Source organism: Panicum virgatum, chromosome 7N (assembly GCF_016808335.1).
Source record: "Panicum virgatum strain AP13 chromosome 7N, P.virgatum_v5, whole genome shotgun sequence".
NCBI classification, from domain to species: Eukaryota; Viridiplantae; Streptophyta; class Magnoliopsida; order Poales; family Poaceae; genus Panicum; species Panicum virgatum.
In genome coordinates, this window is record NC_053151.1 from 47,139,135 (window position 1) to 47,161,599 (window position 22,465).

Sequence of the window (22,465 nt, forward strand, 5' to 3'; positions counted from 1 at the left end):
CCGCCGCCCCCGCACTCCTGCCGGAAAGGCGGCGGCGGCGTGCGAGCCAGAGCGAGGGCAGATCGGCGGCGGCATGCAAGGCAGAGGGCGAGGGCGCGGCGGCGGTGGCTGCTATTCGCGTGGGTGACTGCTGGGTCAAGTTGCGCAATGACCATACTGTACTGCCCTTCGATGAATTAAATCAACTAAAAAAATCTATTTTGCGTAGGCGTTGGGAGGTATTGGGAGGCGTTAGAAAGCGTTTCCAAGCATTGTAAAAGGTCTCTAACTATTTTTACTACTTCTCTAAAATAAGATCTCATTTTATTAGAAGTAGTACAAATATTTGAACTAAAGAGGGTGGGAGGTGCACGTAAGGGTCACCAATTTACACCCCTAACCACTCCCCTAGAAATGCAAATAGCCACAGAGTTTCCAGCAAAATAATTGATTCAAACTCCCGTCTATCAATGCTGTAAAATTCCAATTTTAGTCATGATATATGCACCGAGAATAGAAAAGATGATACTACTGAAAATTGTTCCTAAAATAATACATGATAAAATACAGTGCCATACATTGAGATGTACACATTTTATTAGTGTCTATCCGGTCTCCATAGACCATATATGCTACATTTTAAGTAGATAACTAACTGTGTAATTTCCCACATGTTTTCATGACGATCTGTATTGCTCCTAGGGAACTAATAGAGTAAAATGTACTGCCAATCTTGGAACTTAGCTCATACTGTCATCTAGGTCCCAAAACTTATAAATTGAGCATTTATATCCTCAAACTTACTAATTATATTACGCAAAGTCCAAACCACCATTTTTAAGTTATAAAATGAAAGTATTTCTGCTAATGTGAAGCTTACATGTGGGTGCAGCTTTTATATTTGATTTTTTGCACTCAACTCTTACATTTTTGAATTTTTCTCCAGTTATGGCCAAATATTTTTTTCCCAATGGTTCCTCCAAATTTTATTATCTGTTTGTATATATTTTTTTACAAATTTTGTCATATGATCTTTATGTCCATACAAAGTTTTTATACAGATCTTTTGTATTTGAATATATTTGTACAAGCACATTTTTTATGATGTTTTTTGCTTGTATAATTTTGTATTGAACAAATTATATATTTTTTATTTAGCTTAAGCAACTGTGATTTTTGACATCACATGATATGATTAGCAAGTTTAAGGATCTGAATATGCATTTTAAAAGTTTGGGGACCTGGATAACACCCTGAATCAAGTTAAAGGCCGGTGGTGTATTTTATTTCTATATTAACATGTAGCACATGAAAAAAAAGAACTTGGGTTTGGGGGAGGGGGTGATTTGGATTTTTAGGCACTCTAAAGAGCCGCCTTTCAAATTTGAGTTTTTACTCGAAACCTTTTCTCCTTTTGTACCCAGAACATTGGTTCATTGATTCCTTTTGTGCCATTATCCAAATGTCTCAAAAGAAATCTTGAGACATATACACCTAATGGCTAATGCCACAGTAGTACAATATATCACTCACATCATGATAGCTAGTACGTTCCAACCGTAACGACAACACCAGCACACAATGCGATCGATCTGTGTCTGAACTCTGAAGGTCCATTTTGAATATATAATCATGCGTGCTGGCCACCCGGAGCGTGGTTTGGGGCCATCCCAAGCATTGGGCCAAGAAGACTAGCAGTAGGACGGCAAACGAGACGATTTCTGATGTGGCGCCAGAGATTTGGGACAGTAAAACAACAAGATCAGGCCATATTTAACAAAGAAAAAAATATAATAATGCAATTTGGCGCCTCATAGAGATCTCTATGATCAACAGCAGCCGTCACGTCGTAGCCGTAGGACAGACAGAGTGGTCTCAGTGGACGGAGATCTTTTTACAGGAATGAAAAGGCAAAAAAAATTGATTAGGAATTAATGTTATCGAGAGGTGCTCAACAACCATGCATATGATAAACATGCCGGACCATGGATACAGAGATTATTATGCTTATTCCGGTCGGTCGCTGAGATCCTCGCATGCGCGTGATGAATTATGGTGAGTGGATGACCCATAGAATGCAAGTAATATATATTTTAAATCATCAGATCAACCTAAAAAGTGATATATCATCGTAATTAATTAGTTGATTTAAAAATATTAATTATTATCAAGTACACTCACTTGCATCAGCATCCTTAGAGCATCTCTAAGAGTCTTTCTAAATTTTACTCTATAAATCATCATTTGAAAAGTCGTGTACATAAAAATCGCTCTCTATACATCTTCACTCTCCAACAGTTTTTCTCTATCTTGTTTATACTCTAGAGAGCCATTTTCGCTATAGAGAGGTTCTTGAAGGCCATTTTTCCATCAAAATCTCTATTTCTAACAATTAGGATGAATATAGAGAGTCTCTTGGAGTTGCTCATAATGCCCCATGACCCTTATCTATATATGCCACCTCGGCACCACCCACCAGTAACTGGTAAAACTTTGACCAAAATCATGCATGGTAACTGGGTGGTAAAACTGCCCGCAAGATTAACCCCCCTGTTCGAAATGAAGAAATTGCAGAGAATAGTCAGAATAGAATAGTTCCAACCAACTTCCAAGTTTGAAGACAACTTTATAATGCCAGATTGAGCTTTTTTTTAGCAACTAATGCTAAGCTTTTTTTTTTCTTGAGATTGATTAATGCTAAGATTGAGTCGACACCGTAGACCTTCGGTACTAGAATTGAATGGGCATCTCGTAGACTAGCATGCAAAAGCCAGACCCAACAACTATTACAACATGGGCCAGAACGTGTTGGGCTACTGGCGTTACAAACTTAAGTCCAGACCCACTTGTTCGGCCGACTCTATCCAGCACGGCCCAATCTGGCACGCACGTTTTTTAGATAAAAGAATATTGAATAATATCTCGGTCTCTATATCAAAGAGTTATATCTGGCACGCACGTATGCAAGAACGTCGTGTGCTGGGCTTACTCGCGTTACAAAACTATTGCCGGGTAGGATTCAAAGAAAAAAACTATTACCGGGTAGGAAGATACAAGCAGAGGGACAAACTTTTGCATAACTAATTATCGTTATAGTACTATTGTTAGCCAAGCCAAACACATCAGACATCTCACAGTAATGCATCACAGATATAATAAACACAAATATATATACTAGCATCACATAGTGATGCATGTATTGCCCCATTAATCTCTTTACTTTCGAATTACAATAATAGAGTGATGGAACTTGTCATGCTTGTTTTCTCTTTTCATTTGTAATCGCTACCCTTAGCGTGCAAGTTCAAGTATTCTGCTACATGGACTACTCCATGATTGGTAAGATTTTGATCATGTTTGTCCACATATCTAACATTTTTTTTATAGATTCAAGCATACCCACCATTTAATTTTATGTGTTTTCTTACATGCATAGCAGCATATGCATGTTATTTCAAGGAGGTCGTTCCATGTTATCCGAGACGTGTGCGTAGGATCGTTTGTGAAGCTTTGACCCCCCCCCCCCCACCCCCCCCCCCAACACACACACAAGGTAGCAAGTTCTTCTATTATTCTCTTTGAGACGGAGACGGATATGTCCTCGCTCGTACTCTTTCTCTTCATTCGTTCCAAACCAGGCGTTTGTATTTTGTTGCTATCAAATTTTATGTCTCATGGAAACTGAGCTAGCTTTATTCATTTTTATTTGTGAAAGAAAAGAAGCGCTAGCTATTAAAAGTTACACGACGAGCTAGGAGCATGACTGCATCAATTCCCGTTTTTCTGGACCTGGATCTCTGAAAGCTCACAAACATCAGAAAACGTGTGCTGCTTTTTGCAGCAGGCTGGCTCACGGTGAATGCGTGAAGAGCTAGCAGGAGAGGCGACTTGGACAACTTGACAACCAGTTGATGATTTCTGGATAAGAACCACGCCTTGTAATCTAGAGCTTTTACGGCCTCAAACTTTCGTCTGGTCGCAACCTCAAGCCTCACTCCCCTTGTAGCTATGAACAGTTAATCTAAACAATCATTCATCTGCCGTTCGTTCAAAAAAAAATCGTTCATCTCGATTCGGAATTCTGCATACAATCATAGTGATCAAAGATGTGGAACGAAGAGTTATCCTAAGAGTAAATGTGTCACCGGTTCCTAAACTTGTTCGACTGTGTCATCTCAGTCCCTAAACTCATAAATCGATCGTTTAGGTCCTCAAACTTATTTGATTGTGTCATTCCGATTCCTAAACTTATAAACCATCTGTTTAGATTCTCAAACTTGTCCAGTCGTGTTATCCCAGTCCCTAAATTTGATTTTGAGTCTCATCTAAATCCAAACCGGACGATCTAAAACCTATATATCAAAAAATAATTTATAACTTTTTCAATGAACTCGAGTGAAGACAAATTTTATATCAAAATTGTATCTCTCGACGCGATCTATGACTTTCCAGTTGAAAAGTTTTTGAATTAAAATTGTTTAGAGTCCCAAAAATTAATTTTAACTTTTAAATTTCAAAATCTATAAACTTACAACAATATTTTGAGACCCTAAATAGTTTTAATTCAAAAATATTTCAACTGCAAAATTGTAGATTACGTCGAGGGCTACTATTTTGATATAAAGTTTATCTTCATTCAAGTTCATATGAAAAAGTTATGAATTACTTTTTTATATATAGATTTTAGATCGTCTTGTTTTGATCCATATGAGACTCAAAATCAAGTTTAGGGATCGAAATGACATGATTGAACAAATTTGAGGATGTAAATGTTTGATTTTCTAGTTTAGAGATCGAAATGACACAGTGGAACAAGTTTATGAACCGAGATGACACAGATGGACAAATTTGAGGACCTGAACAGTCGATTTGTGAGTTTAGAGACCGAGATGACACAACGACACTTTACTCTAGTCCTAATCCGCACCTGATCACCAAACCCGTGTGCCCGATCTCCCAGTACTCGGGACCAAAGGTAGAAAGGTCTACGGCAAGGGAGAACTGTCGGATGGGGATCGGACGGCGCAAGAGTCCTCCATTATCCTGGAGCGCCGATAGCAACGGCTGTGTCCGAGAACGCCGCCACGATCGTCCGGGCCCCACGCCGGCGTCTCGGGCGAAGCAACGGTGGCGTGGGCCGCTGGAACACACGGGAACGCGACAATCTTACGGCCGCGGGCGAGGTTGACGGGTGAATCCGGGGTGGCGGGGTCCCTTCACCACCAGCCAAGCGCACCCGCGCGACGTGTCGGCGTGCGGGCGTCTCGCCGCGAGTCCCCAGCGGCCTCACGAGGCGGGGCTCGCCTTCACCGGGCGGTGAACGGCCGCGTCGCCCGCCACTCGCTGTCCCTGCCAGACTTTCAAAAAGGGCGGCGAGTCACCGGTTGGTTACTCACAGTCAGAGATTCGCGATCGGATTCCTGGAAGCCGAGTGTATCGCAGCTCGTCGAGTCCGGAGGGAGCGCACGGACAGAGCCCCGCCATGGCGGCCGCGGCGCGCGCGATCATCTGCGAGCTGGCGCCGGAGAAGGTGGCGTCGTCGGTGCCCGCGCCGCCGAAGAAGCGCGACGCCGGGAAGGCGGTGCTGCAGCCTCGGCTCTGCACGCTGCGGTCGTACGGCGCCGGCAGCGGCGTGGTGACGCGGAGGATTCTGACCGGGGCGGAGGAGGGGAGCGGGGCCGCGGACTCGGGCGGCTCTGCTGCCTCCCCGTTCTTCGCGTCGCTGGCCGACTACATCGAGAGCTCCCGCAAGAGCCAGGACTTCGAGACCATCTCCGGCCGCCTCGCCATGGTGAGTGAAGACTGCTGAAGACTCCTCGCTTCTTCCTCCCTTGTCCTTGTTCACCTGTGCACGTTGGACTCATGGTCTGATCTTGGCGGTGCTGGTGCTGGTGCTGCTGCAGGTGGCTTTCGCGGCGGCCGTGGCGGTGGAGCTGACGACGGGCAGCTCGCTGTTCAAGAAGCTGGACACGATGGAGATCGAGGAGGCGACGGGGTTGTGCGTGGCCGTGGTCGCCTGCGCCGCGGCGTTCGCGTGGGCATCCAGCGCGCGCACCAGGATCGGCCAGATGTTCACGCTGGGGTGCAACGCCTTCGTCGACTCCCTCATCGACAACATCGTCGAGGCGCTCTTCTCCGAGAGCGAGCTCCAGGACTGGTCCGACGACATATAGTATGCAAATATATACGCATAGAGACTAGATAGACAGTACAGTATACATAGAGCAAGTATTTACAGATAGATCAAGGTGTTGATATCTGCGCATTTCGCAAGCTTCGTTCGTTGCAACGGCAAGGAAGTTGTTCTGAATTTTTGTTCAGACATTGATCCTGAATCCAAGATGATCAGACATGGATCATACAGGGTTCCAAACAACTGACAGCTGCTGTACATGGTCCTGCAAGGATGAACTGTGATCACAAATCTGCATCCTGTGTAGGAAGACAAAGCAGATCAGTATCTTTGTGAGTCAGGCAGTCCGTCAAGCGTCAAGGTTGTGAAATATGTAGATCTCTTCATCAGAGAAATAGTGTACCGGGGGCTGGGAGGGTCAGCCCCTTAATTCAACTGTACCTACTAGTATAGTACTAGATTGTAATTAGTGACTGAAGCTAGCATGGGAGCAAAGCACTGTCTTTCCTCTAGGGGTCAAATCTGGAGTTTGGCTCTTGAGATTATAATATATGGAGTGGAGACAAATCTATACATTGTGTTTCTTATGTCTCCCTTGCTTCATTCCTGTATACTGGCTCTGAAGAAATACAAACACTGTCGACAGAGTTGGGTTGAGATTATCTACACGGAATTATCAATGATCAAACAATGCACTCTCAAATCTCAACCCAACTCTGCTCAACTATTCTTCTTTATGACTGAAACGGGGAGAAGATAATATTTCAGGAAGACATTGCAGCATATCTACTTATACATAACACATGCAAAATTAACCCATTGCAAATATTAAGTTTTATCTTGCAGAATGTACCTTTAATTCTGTGTGATTAAGCAACGGATAATTCGGACATCAAGCTTCTAAGCAGGCGAGTGATGTGATGGATTGATACAGCGTGAAAATATTGCAAGATTGAAGCAAGAACGGAGAAAAAGGTTGAAGCTTAGTCTTCTAAATTTCTTTCTTTGTTTTGTTGCTTTTTATTCTTGTATTTGTGAAATTTCTCATTTGAGGTCTAGACTCTAAGAACTCTTGTAACTCTTTTGGCTGTAGTCGTTTGCTTGTGAGCGAATGATCAAGGCCGGGACTCTTTCCTTAATCTAAATAAAACTGAAAACAGCGAACGAAATTGTAGTTTCAGATAATAGAGTCCATACAGCGTACTGCGTACAGTTACATAGCAGAGAAAAAATCATAACGAATCATAAAACTGTTGCACAGTTGCACTAGTACATGAACTTGAAAGGCAACTAGATTGAGTGCACATATATGGCTAGAATCATGCACGACCATTCATCCAGCTACTGAAAAATCCCTTTTTAGCTCTTCCAGAACCAATGGCTGGTAGCGGCGGGGTCTTGTTGCAACAAGAAGCTGATAATTTGCTCCGTCTGCATCACAGTTACAGTTGCCAACCAATCATTCAAGCCACCAAACATGACCATGCGCTGTGTTGACAAATGACCTGCCGTGCTGCCCCGAAAATACAAACAAGGTGAAATTCGAACGCCCACGTTCTGAGGCTGCTACTTGGACTCTTGGAGTAAAACCAGTGACAACAGTTTCCTTCATCTCATCTTGGAATCATATCTTCAGAGCTTACTCTTGGTGGAGAATGTTGATACTGATAATAAACGACAAAATGTTCAGAGGCTCTGCTTGGAGTATTACTCTACGTGCTGCTTTAGTTTCGTTCATGTTCCTTGCTTGTTTGCTCGCATGATGAGATAACTGAGCTCATGCGTTTGCTGTCATGCTGGTGATGTAAAACACTGTGTTTTCCTTTAATAATAAAAAGGGCATTTAAGATTTAGCTCCTGTTCAGAAGACAATGTTCAGCAATACCCTTATGTACTTGTCGGTAAACATATGTGGTGTTTCAGAAATTTAGACGATGGTGCAATGGGAAGACAAGACATTTTCCTGTTAGAGCTTGAATTTAACATCTTTCATGTTTTCTTCAACATCTCTGAACCCAATCATGTTAGGACACTCAGGTTACATAGGAATCAGGAGGCATTCTCTATTGCTTCAATGCACCCCAACACGCTAGCCTTCTGGGACATCGCCGACATGAGCGCTTCATGGGCTGCTTTGTTGTTCTTCAGAAGTGATGCGGCAAACAGGACCTGCAATGCCAAAAGAAGGGCATCAATCGACATGTAAGTTATGGCATGGTTCTGTGCTTCTGATAGTTCAAGAGATATGAAAGGATAACTCACTGCCCATCTGGTAAGGTTTTGCTGCTGATCTTTGCTTAGTTGCGGCTTAGTTCTGTTTATGAACCTCTAGAAGCAAAGAAACAGGGACTTCTTCAGATGCAGTTTTTTGAAGATATCGCCAAGAAAATATGACAATATAGAACATACAACTGGAGAGGAAGAGGACAGGATAAGTTCGTAAAGCACCTGGAGGGTGAAAAGGTCTGCTGATTGACCTACAACTTTTTCATATTCTAGACCTTCAGCAGCCAGTCCTGCCATTGAAACTACAGCCAACCTGAGGAAATTTTATAGGTGTCAGCTGCTTGTTCATTTTTATTTGATCCTAGTGATATTTGTGTAGGTGTGCAGTGCAGTGCAGTGATCAAATTTACATTGTTAGCGTCATTAATAAACAGATCTAGAGAAGTCCTACCTGTCTAGTTCCTTTCCATCGAGCTGCCCACTGTATATTAGCTTCTGTAACTGTTCATCTATCAAATTAACATGCTCCTTTCCAATATCCAAAGAATATCCCCGGATAGGGAGGCCAATCAAATAGGCGACTGAAGTTTCAGGACAAGCTTGCCATTCAGTGAATTCCTACTGCAGATATAATCTTGCTGGGATGAGAGAATCACATACCCAAGAAGTGAGCAGCTTCATGCCTAGCAATTCTCTCCTGGTAGTCAGGAAAGACTGCAGAAAACGCTCCAATTGCTGCTTGCAGAAGACTACAATGATAGTATGCATTATTATCATGAGTCCATAATTAACCTGCAACATTTTTACATGGAATATAGAAATTACTCTGTCCCAACAAATGTGCACCATTTTACATAGGATTCCAGTTTTTTCATGTTAGCAGTACCTTGAATGGTCAATGCATTGAATTAAACGAAATTTGGTTTTTTCTTGAGATGTTAAAGTTATTTGAGGATGATACTTTTGGCTCTTTTCAGTCTAAGCAAACTTTACTCCAAGAGCTGATGTCTTTTTATAGACAGGTATATCCATGTAAGATCATAGGGAGTACAAAAGATCGTGCATTTGAATTACTCTTCCAAACTTGCAGAGGTAAATAAACACATACCCCGGAGCAACGCTACCGACAGCCAATACGATCAATGAAATGCTTCCGATCAAATAGGGAACAAAGAAGCCCCAATCCTGTCACAGATAATTTTAGAAGATTTAAACATTTGCTTCCTTTTCATTTGGACAATCACAATCAATTTTGCAGGTACTCCATGACTTGAAGTCCTCTATGCTCAATTGCTCATATTATTTGAAAGTACATATAGCAGGTGTCATGGATGGAAAATAGTAATACCCCAGGGAGCTGGCCTGCAAGGACTGCTAAGAATCCAGTGGTACCGACAACCGTAAACAAAAATGCTGCCTGCATGATTAAACCAAAGAGAATGCAAGATCACATTCTGAAAAGCACAAGATACTTATCTCTGGATGATGCTGCAGTTGTTCCAAAAAATTCAGTAAAACCATCACGCTTTGCCTCAGCTAACAAGAGAACAACATGTCAATTTTGAATGGTTGGAACGGCACTTACATCATTTCTAACACTTGGAATTGCCAAATTCTCGGCATTCTTGATTCCAAGGGTAGTCAGTTCCCGCAGAGATGTCTGTTCAGTTCAGAACGCAGGCTCATCAGTTGCAAACAATCAGACGCTCCCATGCAGACACAACGATCAATTATGGGGAAAAAAAGGTAACGATCAAGGCTACATGATGCTTGAAGAATTGCACCGGGAAATGCATGGCAGAGTCATGCCTCCTGCAATGAAGTGTTTGATCATTGATGCTTCAGAGGAGGGCACTGCACTGACCGTGCGACGCGACACGTACGGCTGCGAGCTCCACCGCTTGGCCCAACCGAGCTCTCTCAGCTGGTCCAGCGCCTGCTTGACGTCATCGCTGCTCTTCTGCAACACTATCCGACTCAATGCGTCACCTCATCAAATTGAAATTGCTCCAGGAGTCCGGAGTCGATGCAACCGCCGCTCACCTTGTCGATGGCGGCCTGCAGCGCCTTGAGGTCCACCCCGGAGGCCGCCGAAGACGAGGCTGCCGCGGCGCGCCAGCAGCGGCGTGGAGCGGAGGAGCTCGCGGTGGTGGGAGCGACGAGCACGGCCACGATCGCCATGGCTCCCTCCCCGCGCGGCTCTGCTGCGGCCGACCGCCAACGGTAGGGGATAACACAGTTCAGAGTCGCGTGATCTTCTGAGGCGTAAAATTGTGAGCGATGCTGTACGCGCCGCGTGTGCCGCAGTCTAGAAGATCGAAGCCGCGCGTTCGGGGGATGGTCTTTTTAAATTCACCGGAAATGCTGCGCCACAATAAATCCAGCCTCCAGGCTTTGTAAACACCACTCGCTTTGGCGCCTAATCCCCACTCCAGTTTCGTCTTCCTCTATCCATCTCCTCTTCTGAAATCTCCATTCACAATTCGAATCCTCAAATCCTCCGCGTCTCGAGGAGCCCAGATGCTTCTACTCCAGCCCCGCGCAGTCCCTGCGCCCGCTCTGCGAGAAAGGCCACCGCCACCTCGGCCTCGGCCTCGCCGGCGACTGGTGCCGCCTCCTCTCGCCGCGGCGTCCGGCTCCATCGCCGTCAACTCCGACGAGGATGCCTTCACCAGGTGCTCCGGGTACCTGTTCGAGGAGGGCGCGGCCACCGAGTCGGAGCTCCCCAGCGCGTACGTCCTCCCTGGCATCGCCGCCGTGTACCGCCGCCGCCCGCTCCTCGTACTCCGTCGCTCACTGCAGATCGGCACCTCCTTCGGCTGGTGGTTCGCGCTGCGCTACCTCGACCGCGTCAACGAGCGCGCCGACGACATGTTCGAGGTCCGCCCTCACGCTACGCTTGCTTTTGATTGGACCTGTGCATGCTTACTGTTTGATCAAATTCCAGGCAGTGCTTTGGTCAACCGATGATTTGGTGTTGTTTTGTCTTGCAGCTTCGGGCGGCTCAGCTCAGGAGGATATTACTGGAACTTGGCCCAGTCTGTTTCATTTCCCAATGCCTGGTTGTTCATGAGTGTGTCCCTTTTGTGATGATCATTAACTTGTATATGATGCTGCTCTTTTAATCGCAGGCATTTGTGAAGATCGCACAAGCAGTTTCTTCACGGCCGGTGAATTTCACTAGTTGCTTCATTTTCACTTGACCTATTCAAATCGCATGCTTGGAGTGCCTTAACTTTAACTTTATATGTGATAATTGCTTGTTTCATCTCCTGCAGGATATTATTCCGCCTGCATACCTTGATGAGCTCTCGCTACTTCAGGACCGCATAGCGCCATTTTCAACCGAGGCTGCTTTTAACATTATAGAAAAAGAGCTTGGGCTGCCACTGGATATGATTTTCTCTGAGATATCACCTGAGCCTGTTGCTGCTGCATCTCTTGGGCAGGTCCGATCAGTTTACCATTTTTTTAAATGTATTTATGGACCAATTGACGGCTCTTAGCAGCATTTTGTGTTTCTAACTAAAGCAGAGCACAATTGCATCTGGTCAGGTTCATTATGATAGTTAAGTTATCTGACCGTATCCTCATTGCTGCTGTTTGAACTTTGAACGCCCAAAACTGATATGCAACTCAACTGCAGTTTGCAATTTTGCATGTTAATATTCGTTACTGGATATTTCCCTGAAGGAACAAAAAAGAAATAACTACATTCACTTCAAATTTAGGAGCAACTGAAGCACTGTAGGATGGAAACCTAAACATGTATGAAGTTTCAGTCACGTGTTTCCTTAAAGGAACCACAAATAGGTAACATATGGACTTGAAATTTAAATAAAAGGGCCCAGTCCATAACAGTAACTCATAAACTCAATAAGATGGAACCATGTACTTGCACCATAAATTCAAATATTGCTTATTTCACACTTCACATTTCTTAATGTTGGCATTCCATTTTTCTTACATCTGTAGGTTTACCAGGCTAAACTTCGCTCCAATGGGAAGGTTGTTGCTGTCAAAGTACAAAGACCTGGTGTTCAAGCAGCAATTTCATTGGACATATATATCTTGAGGTTCCTAGCTAGTCTTGCAAGGAAGGCTGCCAAGTTGAACACAGACCTCCCGGTATGTCTGTGTACTGTTATTTATCCATGTAATCAACTGAAGAATTTATTTCTTTCGAAGATCAAAAGATAGAAAAATAACCCAACAATAAGGGAAATTCTCTTTTAAAAATTTCAACTATATTATTATGTATCATTTTTGTTGTGTCTTTTCTATTTATTGATTGTTAATCACACGTATTTGCTTCTCTAATGTGCAGGCTGTGCTTGACGAGTGGGCATCAAGCCTATTCCGGGTAACTTTTCCATATATTATGATCCGATATGTCATTCCCATGTGAATCTATATACGTCATTTTATTTTACTTCGGCTTATGTCAAATGCTAGTCAATAAAATTCATAATTGCCATGGCATACTGGCATGATATAGCATCTGACAGAAGTATGAAAAGTAACCATTAAGGCATTAACTGGAGGCACAAAATAGTATATCTATTCCTCAAGAATGGTTTCATTGGGGGTATGTGGATAATAGCAGTCTGCTAGGAAAACAAATTATGGGCAGTCAACATCCAAAACCTTGGCTATGAACATTTAAATTATATATGCAGTATTTTACTATTTTTTGTGCTACCATTTTATTCAAAGTTCACTCAGCTCAAGTAATTTGAAGTTTGCGTATGAAATTATTGACACATTATTATAGATATATATCCAAGGAAGAATGTAAATATCAATCATTTCCAATGTGAAAGTGGTTTAAAATAATTACATTCGTACTCGTTATCATGGGAGTCCACAGCTTTTCTGATAAGCTCTAGAGCCTGATGAAGAATAGATGTTATTATTCTGGCAAGACTGTGCTCCAGTGACTAGCAGTTTTCTAGTTAGAGCTGTTAGGCTCTGTCAGACATCTGATTAAAATCTTAGCTGCATATTCTTAGAGATTCACATTGAATACAGGTAAATCACATTTGATACAGGAGATGGATTATAGAGAAGAAGCAAGAAATGGGCTTAAGTTCAGGTTGAATTCTTCATCCACTAGACAAAGTCCAGTTCAACTTATTGTCTATGAAAATACATCTTCATTGAGAAATATATGATAATTTAGAACCTGAATGGTCAAACATCCATCATTTTTTTCGCTACAAACATATGCAAAACTATTTAGATTGAGACCATCAGATTTGATTGAGAACTACTTTCCTTATATAATATTTGTGCTTTTTCAGTAAATTATCTCTTCGTTACCTTTTTTTGTAAAATTTACTACGGAAATTGATTATTTGAGATTATCTCATCATGGAACGGTTTCCTGAAACATCTTTTGATTCTGTGACAGAGAGTTGTTTGGGAAATTTAGAGATGTCTCAGTCCCTGAAATGTATATGGAACAGACTAGAAGGCGAGTCCTTGTCATGGAATGGATAGAGGTAAACAGCCTGTGATCTTATTCGACTGTTGGCAACCAAACATGCATGCAAAAATTGCAGTATGTAATTCTACTTGCTCTCTGTGGTCTTGTAGGGCGAAAAGTTGTCAGAAGTCAGAGATCAATATTTGGTTGAGGTAAAGGACCTGCCAAAGATCAATTGAACCACGTAAAAGTTGGGCTTCACTAAGCAAAATTGATCAGATATTATGCTGGCATATTTTACTTTACAGGTTGGAGTATATTGTTCGCTTTCCCAGCTATTAGAATATGGATTTTATCATGCAGATCCACACCCCGGAAATCTTTTGCGTACGGTTGATGGGAAATTAGCCTACTTAGGTAATACTTGTATTTTACTATCCCTCCACTACTCTCTCTTAATACAAAGATACACAGCTCTCCTCCGTGTTCTAGAAAAAACCTATCTCTGCACTATAGATTGATGTGTATAGCCCTGTGGGTGACTTTGGCTCCAAGTTTGATTCTTTACCACCCATTGAATGAAGCTCACACTGTTTCAACTAAATATGACACATTATTTGTTAATTGTTAATAGATTTTGGGATGATGGGAGAATTCCGGCAAGAACTTCGTGATGGATTTATTGAAGCCTGTCTTCACCTTGTTAACCGTGATTTTGATGCTTTAGCAAAAGATTTTGTCACTCTTGGGTAAGAAAATTACTCTGAAATGAAACAAGTCAGTTTATGGTAACTTCCATAGGTTTTAGACATCAGGTTGATTGTCAGTTATCAGTATCAGTATGTGATATGTTATGCTTGTGAAATGGAAATCATTTATACTAATAACTTTTTCCTCTCGGGTATCACCATAGGCTATTAAATACAACATATCTTTACATGTCTTGCAGTTTGCTTCCTCCAACTGCTCAGAAGGGTGAAGTCACGAAGGCATTGACAGGTAACCCAGTTCCAGATGAATATTGTATATGTTTTAATATAACTCAGAATTAGTTGATCTAGATAGCTTTGTACTAATCTCAAATCTTTAGATCAGAAATCATCATGTCATAATACTTGTCCAATTGGCGACCACTCAGTGGTCTAATGCCTCTAATCTTTTGTATCTGTCTCAGGTGTATTTGAGAATGCTGTCAACAGAGGAGTTCAGAATATAAGCTTTGGAGATTTGTCAGGAAATCTTGGAAGAACAATGTACTAATCTAGTTTACAGAGAACCATTTCTTCAATGGATACACTATAATTTGTGCTATTAACTAGAGCTGTGTTGTTTCAGGTATAAATTCAAGTTCCAGATACCTTCTTACTTTTCCCTTGTAATTCGAAGGTAATGAGTTCGTCCACAATATTTGAGCCAAGTGCTTCACTAACAGAGCTTGCATACAGGCAGATGCTCTTGAATATTTCTGATGTGTCTGATCTTTGTGTTTGTCGTAAAAGAGGTTTGCTGTGTGATTTTTCAGCCTTGCTGTCTTGGAAGGTATTGCTATCAGCTTTAATCCAAACTATAAAGTGCTGGGCAGTTCATACCCATGGATTGCAAGAAAAGTTCTCACTGACAATTCACCCAAGCTCCGATCAACTTTGCAGGCTCTTCTTTGTAAGGTTGAATTTGCATTTGTATCTTCAGATATTTTTATATCATATTAACTATTGAGGTTTCGATCACGCTTACAAGTTTATAAGACCAATAATGAGACTTTACTCTGAATTACAGTATTTTTCAAGTTTCCTGCCTATGTTATGCCCAAGATTTTCTCTGTAAATTTTGTAAGTTTTGACTACCTTATCTTTCTCCAACTAAAATATGTTACAGGATGGCACTTTCCAAATTGATCGTCTCGAGTCTTTGTTATCCGAGGTTGGTTTCTTCCGTCCGTTCTCTGTCTTAGATGCTCCCCATCCCAACCAATGAAGTTTTGTTATGTCTAATATGATATTTGTGATGTGAATAAAAAATTTAACTGTTGAAACATGGTGAGAATTTTCCTTTCTAACATGAGGAAGAAGGCAGCCTATTACAGCTAATTTGTAATAATAATTCACTTATTCATTTGGGTCTTGTCGTTAAACAAAATGACTAAAGCTGAATTACACTATGAAACTATCTGCCTTGGTATGTGGTATCTACTTCTGAGCATATTTCCATTGTATGGTTCTTTTTACAGTCACTTCGTGCCAGAACAGAGCAATCATTGGTCAGAAATCAACAAGAAGATGTTGATAGTGCGAGATATGCAATTAAGCAAGTCTTGTCATTCACGCTCACAGACCAGGTAGGACCAAACCAGGCAAATAATTCTTCGACACCGAACTAACTCTTCACCACAACAAATAAGATTGAACCTGATAAATAAATATTTGATGCTCTGTGCATCCTTTGCAGGGTGCTTTTGTGAAGGATTTACTTCTTCAGGAGATTGCTAAGGTAGTACCCTGTAGAAGGCACAATTAAATATTGAGTTAGCATGATCATCCTAATATTTGGAAAATCCAAGGCATCTTAAGATTCTGTATTCTAAATATTTTACACCTAAGCATTTAAGCAAACAGGTCGCAAAAGGTTAATTCATTTTTGAGTTTCTTTTTTATTTTTGAATTCATTTTTATCGCAAAAGTAATAAGTTATTCCAACAGCTTAGGTTCCATTTGACATTCTACACGTGCTGACAAGGAAGGTATCAGATAATATATAGTATGTTTTGAAATCAGTAAATTTGTTAGGGAAATTTCTTAAATAGTGATGGGTGTTCCTTGTCGTTCATCTTTATTGGTTTTCAATAAATTTCGATTGACTTGGAAGATATCTTCTAGCATTATTCATGTTTGCTTAAAGTGAGTTTGCATACCTGTTTTGATAAGAGTACTTTCTGGTTTGCGTTCTCAAGAATTTTGTGTTTGCAGGGAATAGATGCACTTGGTGTAGCTACATTAAGCTCAGCAACATCTGCAGCAGCCTCCAGATTGCCATTTGCTGATGGTCCATCTCCATTAACCTCACTAGATGACGAGGATGTCACTAACTTGAGAAATCTATATCGCCTGCTCCTACTTTTATCAAAGGTTTCTCAGAAGGAAAATTCATCTCCGGTATGTACAATTTTCAATAGATCTCAGCTTTCTGCTTTCTTTATCCATTTGTGTGGAAGGGGAAAAAACTTAGGTTAGATATGCATGTGATTTATCAAAAGCATACATATATTATGTTGTGGATTATCAATACATGTCCCCACTGACATGAGTTAAATGACTTTGTACATCATATTGCAAGATTTATAACTTCTGCTTTGAGCCTTTGTTTGTTTTGTTCATTGTGTATAAGTTTTGTAGATTCCTGGAAATAACAGTGCCATAGAGAAGGAAGGTGGTAGCACAGATGAACTTTCTCTTGTGCTGTATGAAATAACATCTCTGCCAGAATTTTTGCCAGTTATTTCCATCATTCCTGAGGTAAGTGGGAGATATAAGTTCATAGACTAATATATGTCAAAATCCGCATGGCACATGGCTCATGTGTTTATGTCCTTCTCTATCGAAGCTTCCGCCGGAGTCCCAACAGCAGTTGCTTCTTCTGCCAACAGATTTAGCAAGTCGTATTTTATCTCGGGCTGTCGCTAGAACCATTAGAAGAATGTTCATGTAAAGCTGAAGGTACAAGTTTTCCATCCCTGCTTCCTTAAATGTTTCTTTAACTGTTATTTTGGAATCACTACTAGAAGACAAGGAGTTTTTTTCCTTGCAGTAGCATCTAATCGAGAATTAAAGATCAAACTGATTTTTTTTCTTTGTTATGATTTTGGGATACTTCTTTATTATGTACATATTTTTCAAACAAAAGGAGGCCCTGTAAAAGGCCCTTTCTGTTATGTCCATATGGTATACTAATGAAGTTTTGAGTTAAATCTATGTGTGATAAAAAATAATACTGCAGTAATGCAGTTTGACTCGGAACCATGGATTCATGTTATCTGATTTTATTTCACTATCTATATGACATAACGAGATGGCAATAGCATGTTAACCTGATGTGCTCTTCAACCATTCATTAATAACATAAGGAACAAGTTGCGATTATTTCACTTAAAACTATTCTCTTATTCATTTGCACAAGTACAAACACTCAAATAATCATCTTTCATGTTGCGCGAACAATAATCGAGCTCATGCAAAGGCATATGTACAAGCACAATTAAACAAACAGGGGCCGTATGCTGTTGGTGTCCTTTTCCCCAGCAGCAAGCGGTCAGTTTCTGACCGTGGCCTTCTCGGTAAGAAAACTTTCCATCCTTAGCAATGCCTGAAAGGGGTGAGGCGAAAAATTCTCAGATTTAGTTGTGAAGACCAATTCAGCTAAGGCAGAACAGGAAGAAAACAGAATTTCAAGATACCTCAATGGCAATGGTACTAGGTGTAAGTATAGTGACATCATTATGCCCTTGTTTTAATGCAATATCTGCATCATGAAGAATTTGGTCAATTAATTGAATTATGTGAAGCATTGTGTTTAGTGAGTTTGTCAGTAGTATCAAGCATGAGCAAATTCAGGATTATGCGTAGCAGACATTGTTATTGAAAATTATAGGAAACTTACGTTCAAGTGAAACTCTGGCATCCGCATTAGCGTATGAGTCCATTCTTTGCTCAAAAAGTGATGTAAGTTTTGTATAAGCCTGAATTAGGAAACAAAAGGCTTTAGCACTGTAAGGGTTACCAAAATAGAACATTAGTGAGACTGGAGCTCAAGAGCTCATATGACAGTGAGCAACAGTAGCTACCTTTGCATATGGGTCACCATATTCCTGATGCAAGAGGGGCCGAGATGCAGTTCCCACGGCAGCAATCCTTCTTGCAAGTGCATCCAGTGGAACATCTAACCACACGGTCAGCCCTTTCTTCATGTAACTCCTGCAAATTTCCTGCAGTGTGAGAATTGGTTTCGAAGAGCAACCTCAGGGTAGTTTTGTCACTTCCAGTACCAATTGATTGGTCGGATCACGGCACCACCTCCAGTTGCAACAACTAACCGATGCATTGATGACAAATCCCTTAGGACCTCACTCTTGACAAGTCGAATGAAAAAAGAGGATATCAGAAAAGTTGGTTATCAGGTATAGTGGTACTTGAAGAGGAGCTTAATGCCGTCAGCCTCTATCGGATTACAGCATTTATATTAGAGGCGGGGAATTCGATCTTCCTAGAAAGAAACTTGAATGCCTTGCAGACTTGGGAGTCTTTCCCCAGGCCTCCATCCTTAATAAGGAAAATTTTTAATAAATCGCATTAGAGAAATAGACATGTACCTCATTATCTCTGAAGAATGCTTCACTGTGGAGCTGAAAAATCTCAGCAACAGATGATATACCGACAGCCTTCTCTACCAACTTATCACTGCAATAGGAATAGGCCAGTAACATTACTAAACCATAAGGAAAAAAAACGTTACTTCTAAGAAGATTTGGTGGACAATTGGTCAAGTTAATTATCAGAGAGTAATACAGACCTGTCAAAGAAAGAATAACCTAGTACTTCAGCTAATATCTTCCCAACTGTAGTTTTGCCTGAACCCATCATTCCTGTATACCAAAGTACACAAATATCATATATATGCAAACGGCGACATAATGATGTGCTTAGCCTTGAGCTGAACTGGAACTAGAACTAACCGACTAGATAAACACATCGGCCATCCAAGTAAGGGAGAACATCCTGGGCTTTTTGCTGGAATTAGCATGGATGTCAGTTATATTTATATAAAAAAACTATAGCTGGTCAGTTGATGTTTTCTCTCTCCATTCAGCGCAACTCTCATTAAATTACTTCCGATTTGCAAAAGAACGTATTTACTGACCTGTAGTATGAGAGCTTCATCAGCAGAGTAGTGGACCTTTTCAGTACCTGCAATCCGTCATCGTGTGGTATCAAATCTCAACCTTCTGGTACACGCTAAACTATGACTAATAACAATAGAACTATGTGACTTAAATATCAAGCGTTGACATTGATTTGGAATCAATCAATTATACGAAACACAAGTAGCTATATTTTCCCTCTTAAAAATCACAGAACAGCCTAATCACTATGATTATGTTTGTGTCCATTTCAACTTCCAATGCTTTCTTGTACCTGATGACTGGCGTTGGAACGACAACTTCCGAATGTACGGTCCCCCAGCACCCAGAAGCCAATACGAACTGCTCTGTATGGCAACACTCGAGTTCCGCCACTTGCTGTCCCCTCCCTTAGCCGTCGCGTGTCACGTGTGCGAAGCGTGTCAGGCGACCGACACATGCCAACAGCTGTTGGCACGTCGCAGATACATATCCTATCGGACCTAGCTAGCTATCACCCGAAATTCAATACAGCAAATAAAAAAATAGATCACCAAGTCCAAGCCTAATCTGATCTTAGCGCTGCGCCATGCCATGTTCATCGGCATCTATCACACCTTATCTTATCATAGCTAATCCATTTCCTGCCCTGGTAATCCCAGGGCTTGTTAACAACAACCGCATGAACACCAAAAGAGACAATTGAACTCTGCACCGTACCTGCCGATTTCTTGCAGCACGAAGCTTTCAGCTTTGCGGCACGGAGCACAGGACCCGTGCTCCGCCGCGGACCGGTTCCCAGAGCCAGCCTCTCCGGCAGCTTCTCCGGCGTGAGCCTCACCGGCGGGGCTCTTGCAGAGTAGGCGCCGCGCGGCTTCTCGAGCCCGGCCCAGGCACCGGGCCGCGCCCGGATGCCCACGCTCGCCTCCATCTTCTTCCTGCCGATCCGGCCTGACGCGGAGGATGTGTTGTTGTGACGCGTGGCTCTGTGCTTGCTAGACGTGATTGGTGAGGCTGGTTTTGGATAGGCCGGCCATCGCCGGGGTAATGGAGAGCGCGCCGGCGGCAGGCGGCGGACGAGGAGGGGGCGGCCCTCCGTGCGGAGACGCGAGATGAGAGGGAATTGAAGGAGGTGGGAATCGTGGGCTCGCGAGGCTTTTATACAAGGCCCGGCGAGGCGGTCGTGAGTTTGGCTTCGAAGTGGTTGGTTTCTTGCCGCGGGGCCCGGCATGTTTTCGGTATTTCAGGATCCGAAATCCTTTTTTTAATAATAATTATAAAAGACAATAAAATCATCTAGCGTGATCGCCTGTCGTGATGAGCTGATGACAAACAAGAGCGGAAAATTGTACTGTATCAAAGTGACCTGCCTTTTTTTTCTTTTCTTTTTCTTTTAAGTCGCAGTTTGCATTGACCCGGTGTGGCGTCCAACGTCACATGTTGTAATGTTCATAACCGTTTAATTAAAATCATACGGACATATTTTTTAAACATATAAATCAAAACATATGGAATTTGGATGGTATAATCTATCTTTAAACCTAATTATCAATCAAAGAAAAGATGAGGCAGCAGCATATCAGATGCAAAAGCAACTCGTGGCATAGAATAATCCAGAGACCTGCCAGTGCCAGCAGTGCGCCAACAGAATTGGCTTTAGCAGTTTCCCGCCGGTTCGGCTGTTCCGGGGACGAGAAAACTTTCAAGATCTCTTACCTGCCCAAACGAGAATCGAGAGTCAGGGATCAAATCGTGCGTGCGTTAAATCCACTCAGGAGTCACCCTCCACCAAACACAAAGGCAATCGCGGGCTGCTCAGCAGCAGACGGGAAAGGGCGTTTCCGTCAAGTGCAAACCAAAATGGGCCCGTCGGGGTAGTTGGGCTGGGTTATCTGGGATGCCCCCGGTGCCGGCCGGCGGTGGATCCAACTACCACCGCCCCCGTCGTCCCACTCGCCACGTCGGATGCGGCCGAGGGTTTGGTGGCCGATGGCGACGCCGCGCGCGTGGTGGTGGTGAGAGACAGAGACGTCCGAGCTTTTCCCTTTCCTGCGGCAGGCAGACTGCTTTCTCTCCTGTCCTCAGGCGTCGGTCTTGGCATGGAGATGGAGGCCGGACTAGATGGCGCATGCACAGTGACAGTGCAGTGCTTCGTGTTGATCCATCAATCTCCACCAGATTGATGTTGGGTTCTAGTTTCACCAAAGGTCATTTTTTTCAACCGGAAAAAAAAGCTGAAGAACGTGGGGTAGATAAATTGGTGGAATGCTCTAGAGTTCCACATGAAAAGCGTAAAGGGGTAAACGAGGATTTACAAGGAAGTAAATGGAAGATTCCGACTCAACTTTTTTTTGTCTTGCAATCGTAGGTTTTCAGCTAGCGTCAGGATTCGATCATGTACGTGTAGTCCTTGCGTTGACCAGGATCTTATATGCACATACAAATGTGCTTTACCTACCCTTCCCTGGGATCTCCAAGGGGACTAAAAAACAAGGACAGTTGGTGCATCATCCACATAAGCATCCACGGGCCGAGCTTATCCGGTTGGAGACATAATGGCTCCTGAATCATTTAGCGGCACCTAATTAAATCCCCGTAGGCCCTGCCAATCGCAGCATTAGTCATGGTTTCGTCACCGGATCTGGATCTTGTCGATTCTGCGACATGGGGAGGGGCCGTGCGGCCGCGTTTCGCAACAAGAGCGTCACGCTAATGGCCCGTGACGCTTTAGTTTTGTACTCCTATATTGGAACACAAAAATCGTGCTTAGCCCAGCCCGGTGATGGCCCATGCTGCCAGCAGGCCGCATCCC

The 22,465-nt window shown here is 42.6% G+C and overlaps 4 protein-coding genes across 6 annotated transcripts; 2 read left to right on the forward strand and 2 right to left on the reverse strand.

Annotated features, from left to right (window-relative positions):
• The first annotated feature begins 5,366 nt into the window (after nucleotides 1–5,366).
• Nucleotides 5,367–6,769, forward strand: LOC120681531 (stress enhanced protein 2, chloroplastic-like). The gene is made up of 2 exons (XM_039963050.1): nucleotides 5,367–5,770; nucleotides 5,883–6,769. The coding sequence occupies exons 1-2, from the start codon at nucleotides 5,462–5,464 to the stop codon at nucleotides 6,150–6,152; spliced, it is 579 nt and encodes a 192-aa protein (XP_039818984.1). The 5' UTR covers nucleotides 5,367–5,461; the 3' UTR covers nucleotides 6,153–6,769.
• Nucleotides 6,770–8,050: 1,281 nt separating this feature from the next.
• Nucleotides 8,051–10,638, reverse strand: LOC120681530. The gene is made up of 10 exons (XM_039963049.1): nucleotides 10,382–10,638; nucleotides 10,203–10,298; nucleotides 9,924–9,998; nucleotides 9,687–9,755; nucleotides 9,447–9,523; nucleotides 8,999–9,087; nucleotides 8,790–8,919; nucleotides 8,561–8,651; nucleotides 8,375–8,440; nucleotides 8,051–8,281 (listed from the first exon to the last, which is right to left on the reverse strand). Exons 1-10 carry the CDS (start codon nucleotides 10,517–10,519, stop codon nucleotides 8,162–8,164), a joined length of 951 nt encoding a protein of 316 aa, XP_039818983.1. The 5' UTR covers nucleotides 10,520–10,638; the 3' UTR covers nucleotides 8,051–8,161.
• Nucleotides 10,639–10,730: 92 nt separating this feature from the next.
• On the forward strand, nucleotides 10,731–17,779 carry LOC120681528 (uncharacterized aarF domain-containing protein kinase At1g71810, chloroplastic-like). Of its 2 annotated transcripts, XM_039963045.1 has the most exons (21): nucleotides 10,731–11,218; nucleotides 11,332–11,376; nucleotides 11,470–11,508; nucleotides 11,617–11,787; nucleotides 12,314–12,466; nucleotides 12,666–12,701; nucleotides 13,390–13,433; nucleotides 13,752–13,842; nucleotides 13,937–13,978; nucleotides 14,075–14,183; nucleotides 14,401–14,515; nucleotides 14,716–14,765; nucleotides 14,941–15,019; nucleotides 15,102–15,152; nucleotides 15,289–15,430; nucleotides 15,642–15,686; nucleotides 15,994–16,101; nucleotides 16,212–16,253; nucleotides 16,730–16,915; nucleotides 17,156–17,275; nucleotides 17,364–17,779. In XM_039963045.1, exons 1-21 carry the CDS (start codon nucleotides 10,859–10,861, stop codon nucleotides 17,466–17,468), a joined length of 2,133 nt encoding a protein of 710 aa, XP_039818979.1. In that variant the 5' UTR covers nucleotides 10,731–10,858; the 3' UTR covers nucleotides 17,469–17,779. The 2 variants fall into 2 exon arrangements, 1 of the variants encoding a protein (XP_039818979.1); XR_005677906.1 differs by having other exon boundaries at nucleotides 10,780–11,218; nucleotides 11,332–11,508; nucleotides 13,370–13,433; nucleotides 15,289–15,686; nucleotides 17,364–17,727.
• Nucleotides 17,780–17,837: 58 nt separating this feature from the next.
• On the reverse strand, nucleotides 17,838–20,792 carry LOC120681529 (shikimate kinase 3, chloroplastic-like). 2 transcript variants are annotated; one of them, XM_039963048.1, is made up of 10 exons: nucleotides 20,374–20,790; nucleotides 19,674–19,720; nucleotides 19,489–19,543; nucleotides 19,326–19,398; nucleotides 19,126–19,213; nucleotides 18,802–18,884; nucleotides 18,601–18,730; nucleotides 18,417–18,495; nucleotides 18,214–18,278; nucleotides 17,871–18,122 (listed from the first exon to the last, which is right to left on the reverse strand). In XM_039963048.1, the coding sequence occupies exons 1-10, from the start codon at nucleotides 20,582–20,584 to the stop codon at nucleotides 18,069–18,071; spliced, it is 885 nt and encodes a 294-aa protein (XP_039818982.1). In that variant the 5' UTR covers nucleotides 20,585–20,790; the 3' UTR covers nucleotides 17,871–18,068. The 2 variants fall into 2 exon arrangements, with proteins under 2 accessions (XP_039818980.1, XP_039818982.1); XM_039963046.1 differs by lacking the exon at nucleotides 18,214–18,278 and having other exon boundaries at nucleotides 17,838–18,122; nucleotides 20,374–20,792.
• Between the last annotated feature and the right edge of the window lie 1,673 nt (nucleotides 20,793–22,465).

Excerpts from the sequence above, each read along its gene's own strand:
- LOC120681529 (XM_039963046.1), bottom strand. The coding sequence starts at position 20,584 with ATGGAGGCGAGCGTGGGCATCCGGGCGCGGCCCGGTGCCTGGGCCGGG. Across the intron at positions 19,214-19,325 it reads GGTTATTCTTTCTTTGACAG|TGATAAGTTGGTAGAGAAGG; the intron begins GTCTGTATTACT and ends TTCCTATTGCAG. Across the intron at positions 18,496-18,600 it reads ATGGTGACCCATATGCAAAG|GCTTATACAAAACTTACATC; the intron begins GTAGCTACTGTT and ends TTCCTAATTCAG.
- LOC120681530 (XM_039963049.1), bottom strand. The coding sequence starts at position 10,519 with ATGGCGATCGTGGCCGTGCTCGTCGCTCCCACCACCGCGAGCTCCTCC. Across the intron at positions 9,756-9,923 it reads TTCCAAGTGTTAGAAATGAT|GCAGCATTTTTGTTTACGGT; the intron begins GTAAGTGCCGTT and ends TTAATCATGCAG. Across the intron at positions 9,524-9,686 it reads TTGCAGGCCAGCTCCCTGGG|GATTGGGGCTTCTTTGTTCC; the intron begins GTATTACTATTT and ends TATCTGTGACAG.
- LOC120681531 (XM_039963050.1), top strand. The coding sequence starts at position 5,462 with ATGGCGGCCGCGGCGCGCGCGATCATCTGCGAGCTGGCGCCGGAGAAG. Across the intron at positions 5,771-5,882 it reads TCTCCGGCCGCCTCGCCATG|GTGGCTTTCGCGGCGGCCGT; the intron begins GTGAGTGAAGAC and ends GTGCTGCTGCAG.
- LOC120681528 (XM_039963045.1), top strand. The coding sequence starts at position 10,859 with ATGCTTCTACTCCAGCCCCGCGCAGTCCCTGCGCCCGCTCTGCGAGAA. Across the intron at positions 14,184-14,400 it reads TGGGAAATTAGCCTACTTAG|ATTTTGGGATGATGGGAGAA; the intron begins GTAATACTTGTA and ends AATTGTTAATAG. Across the intron at positions 14,516-14,715 it reads AAAGATTTTGTCACTCTTGG|TTTGCTTCCTCCAACTGCTC; the intron begins GTAAGAAAATTA and ends CATGTCTTGCAG.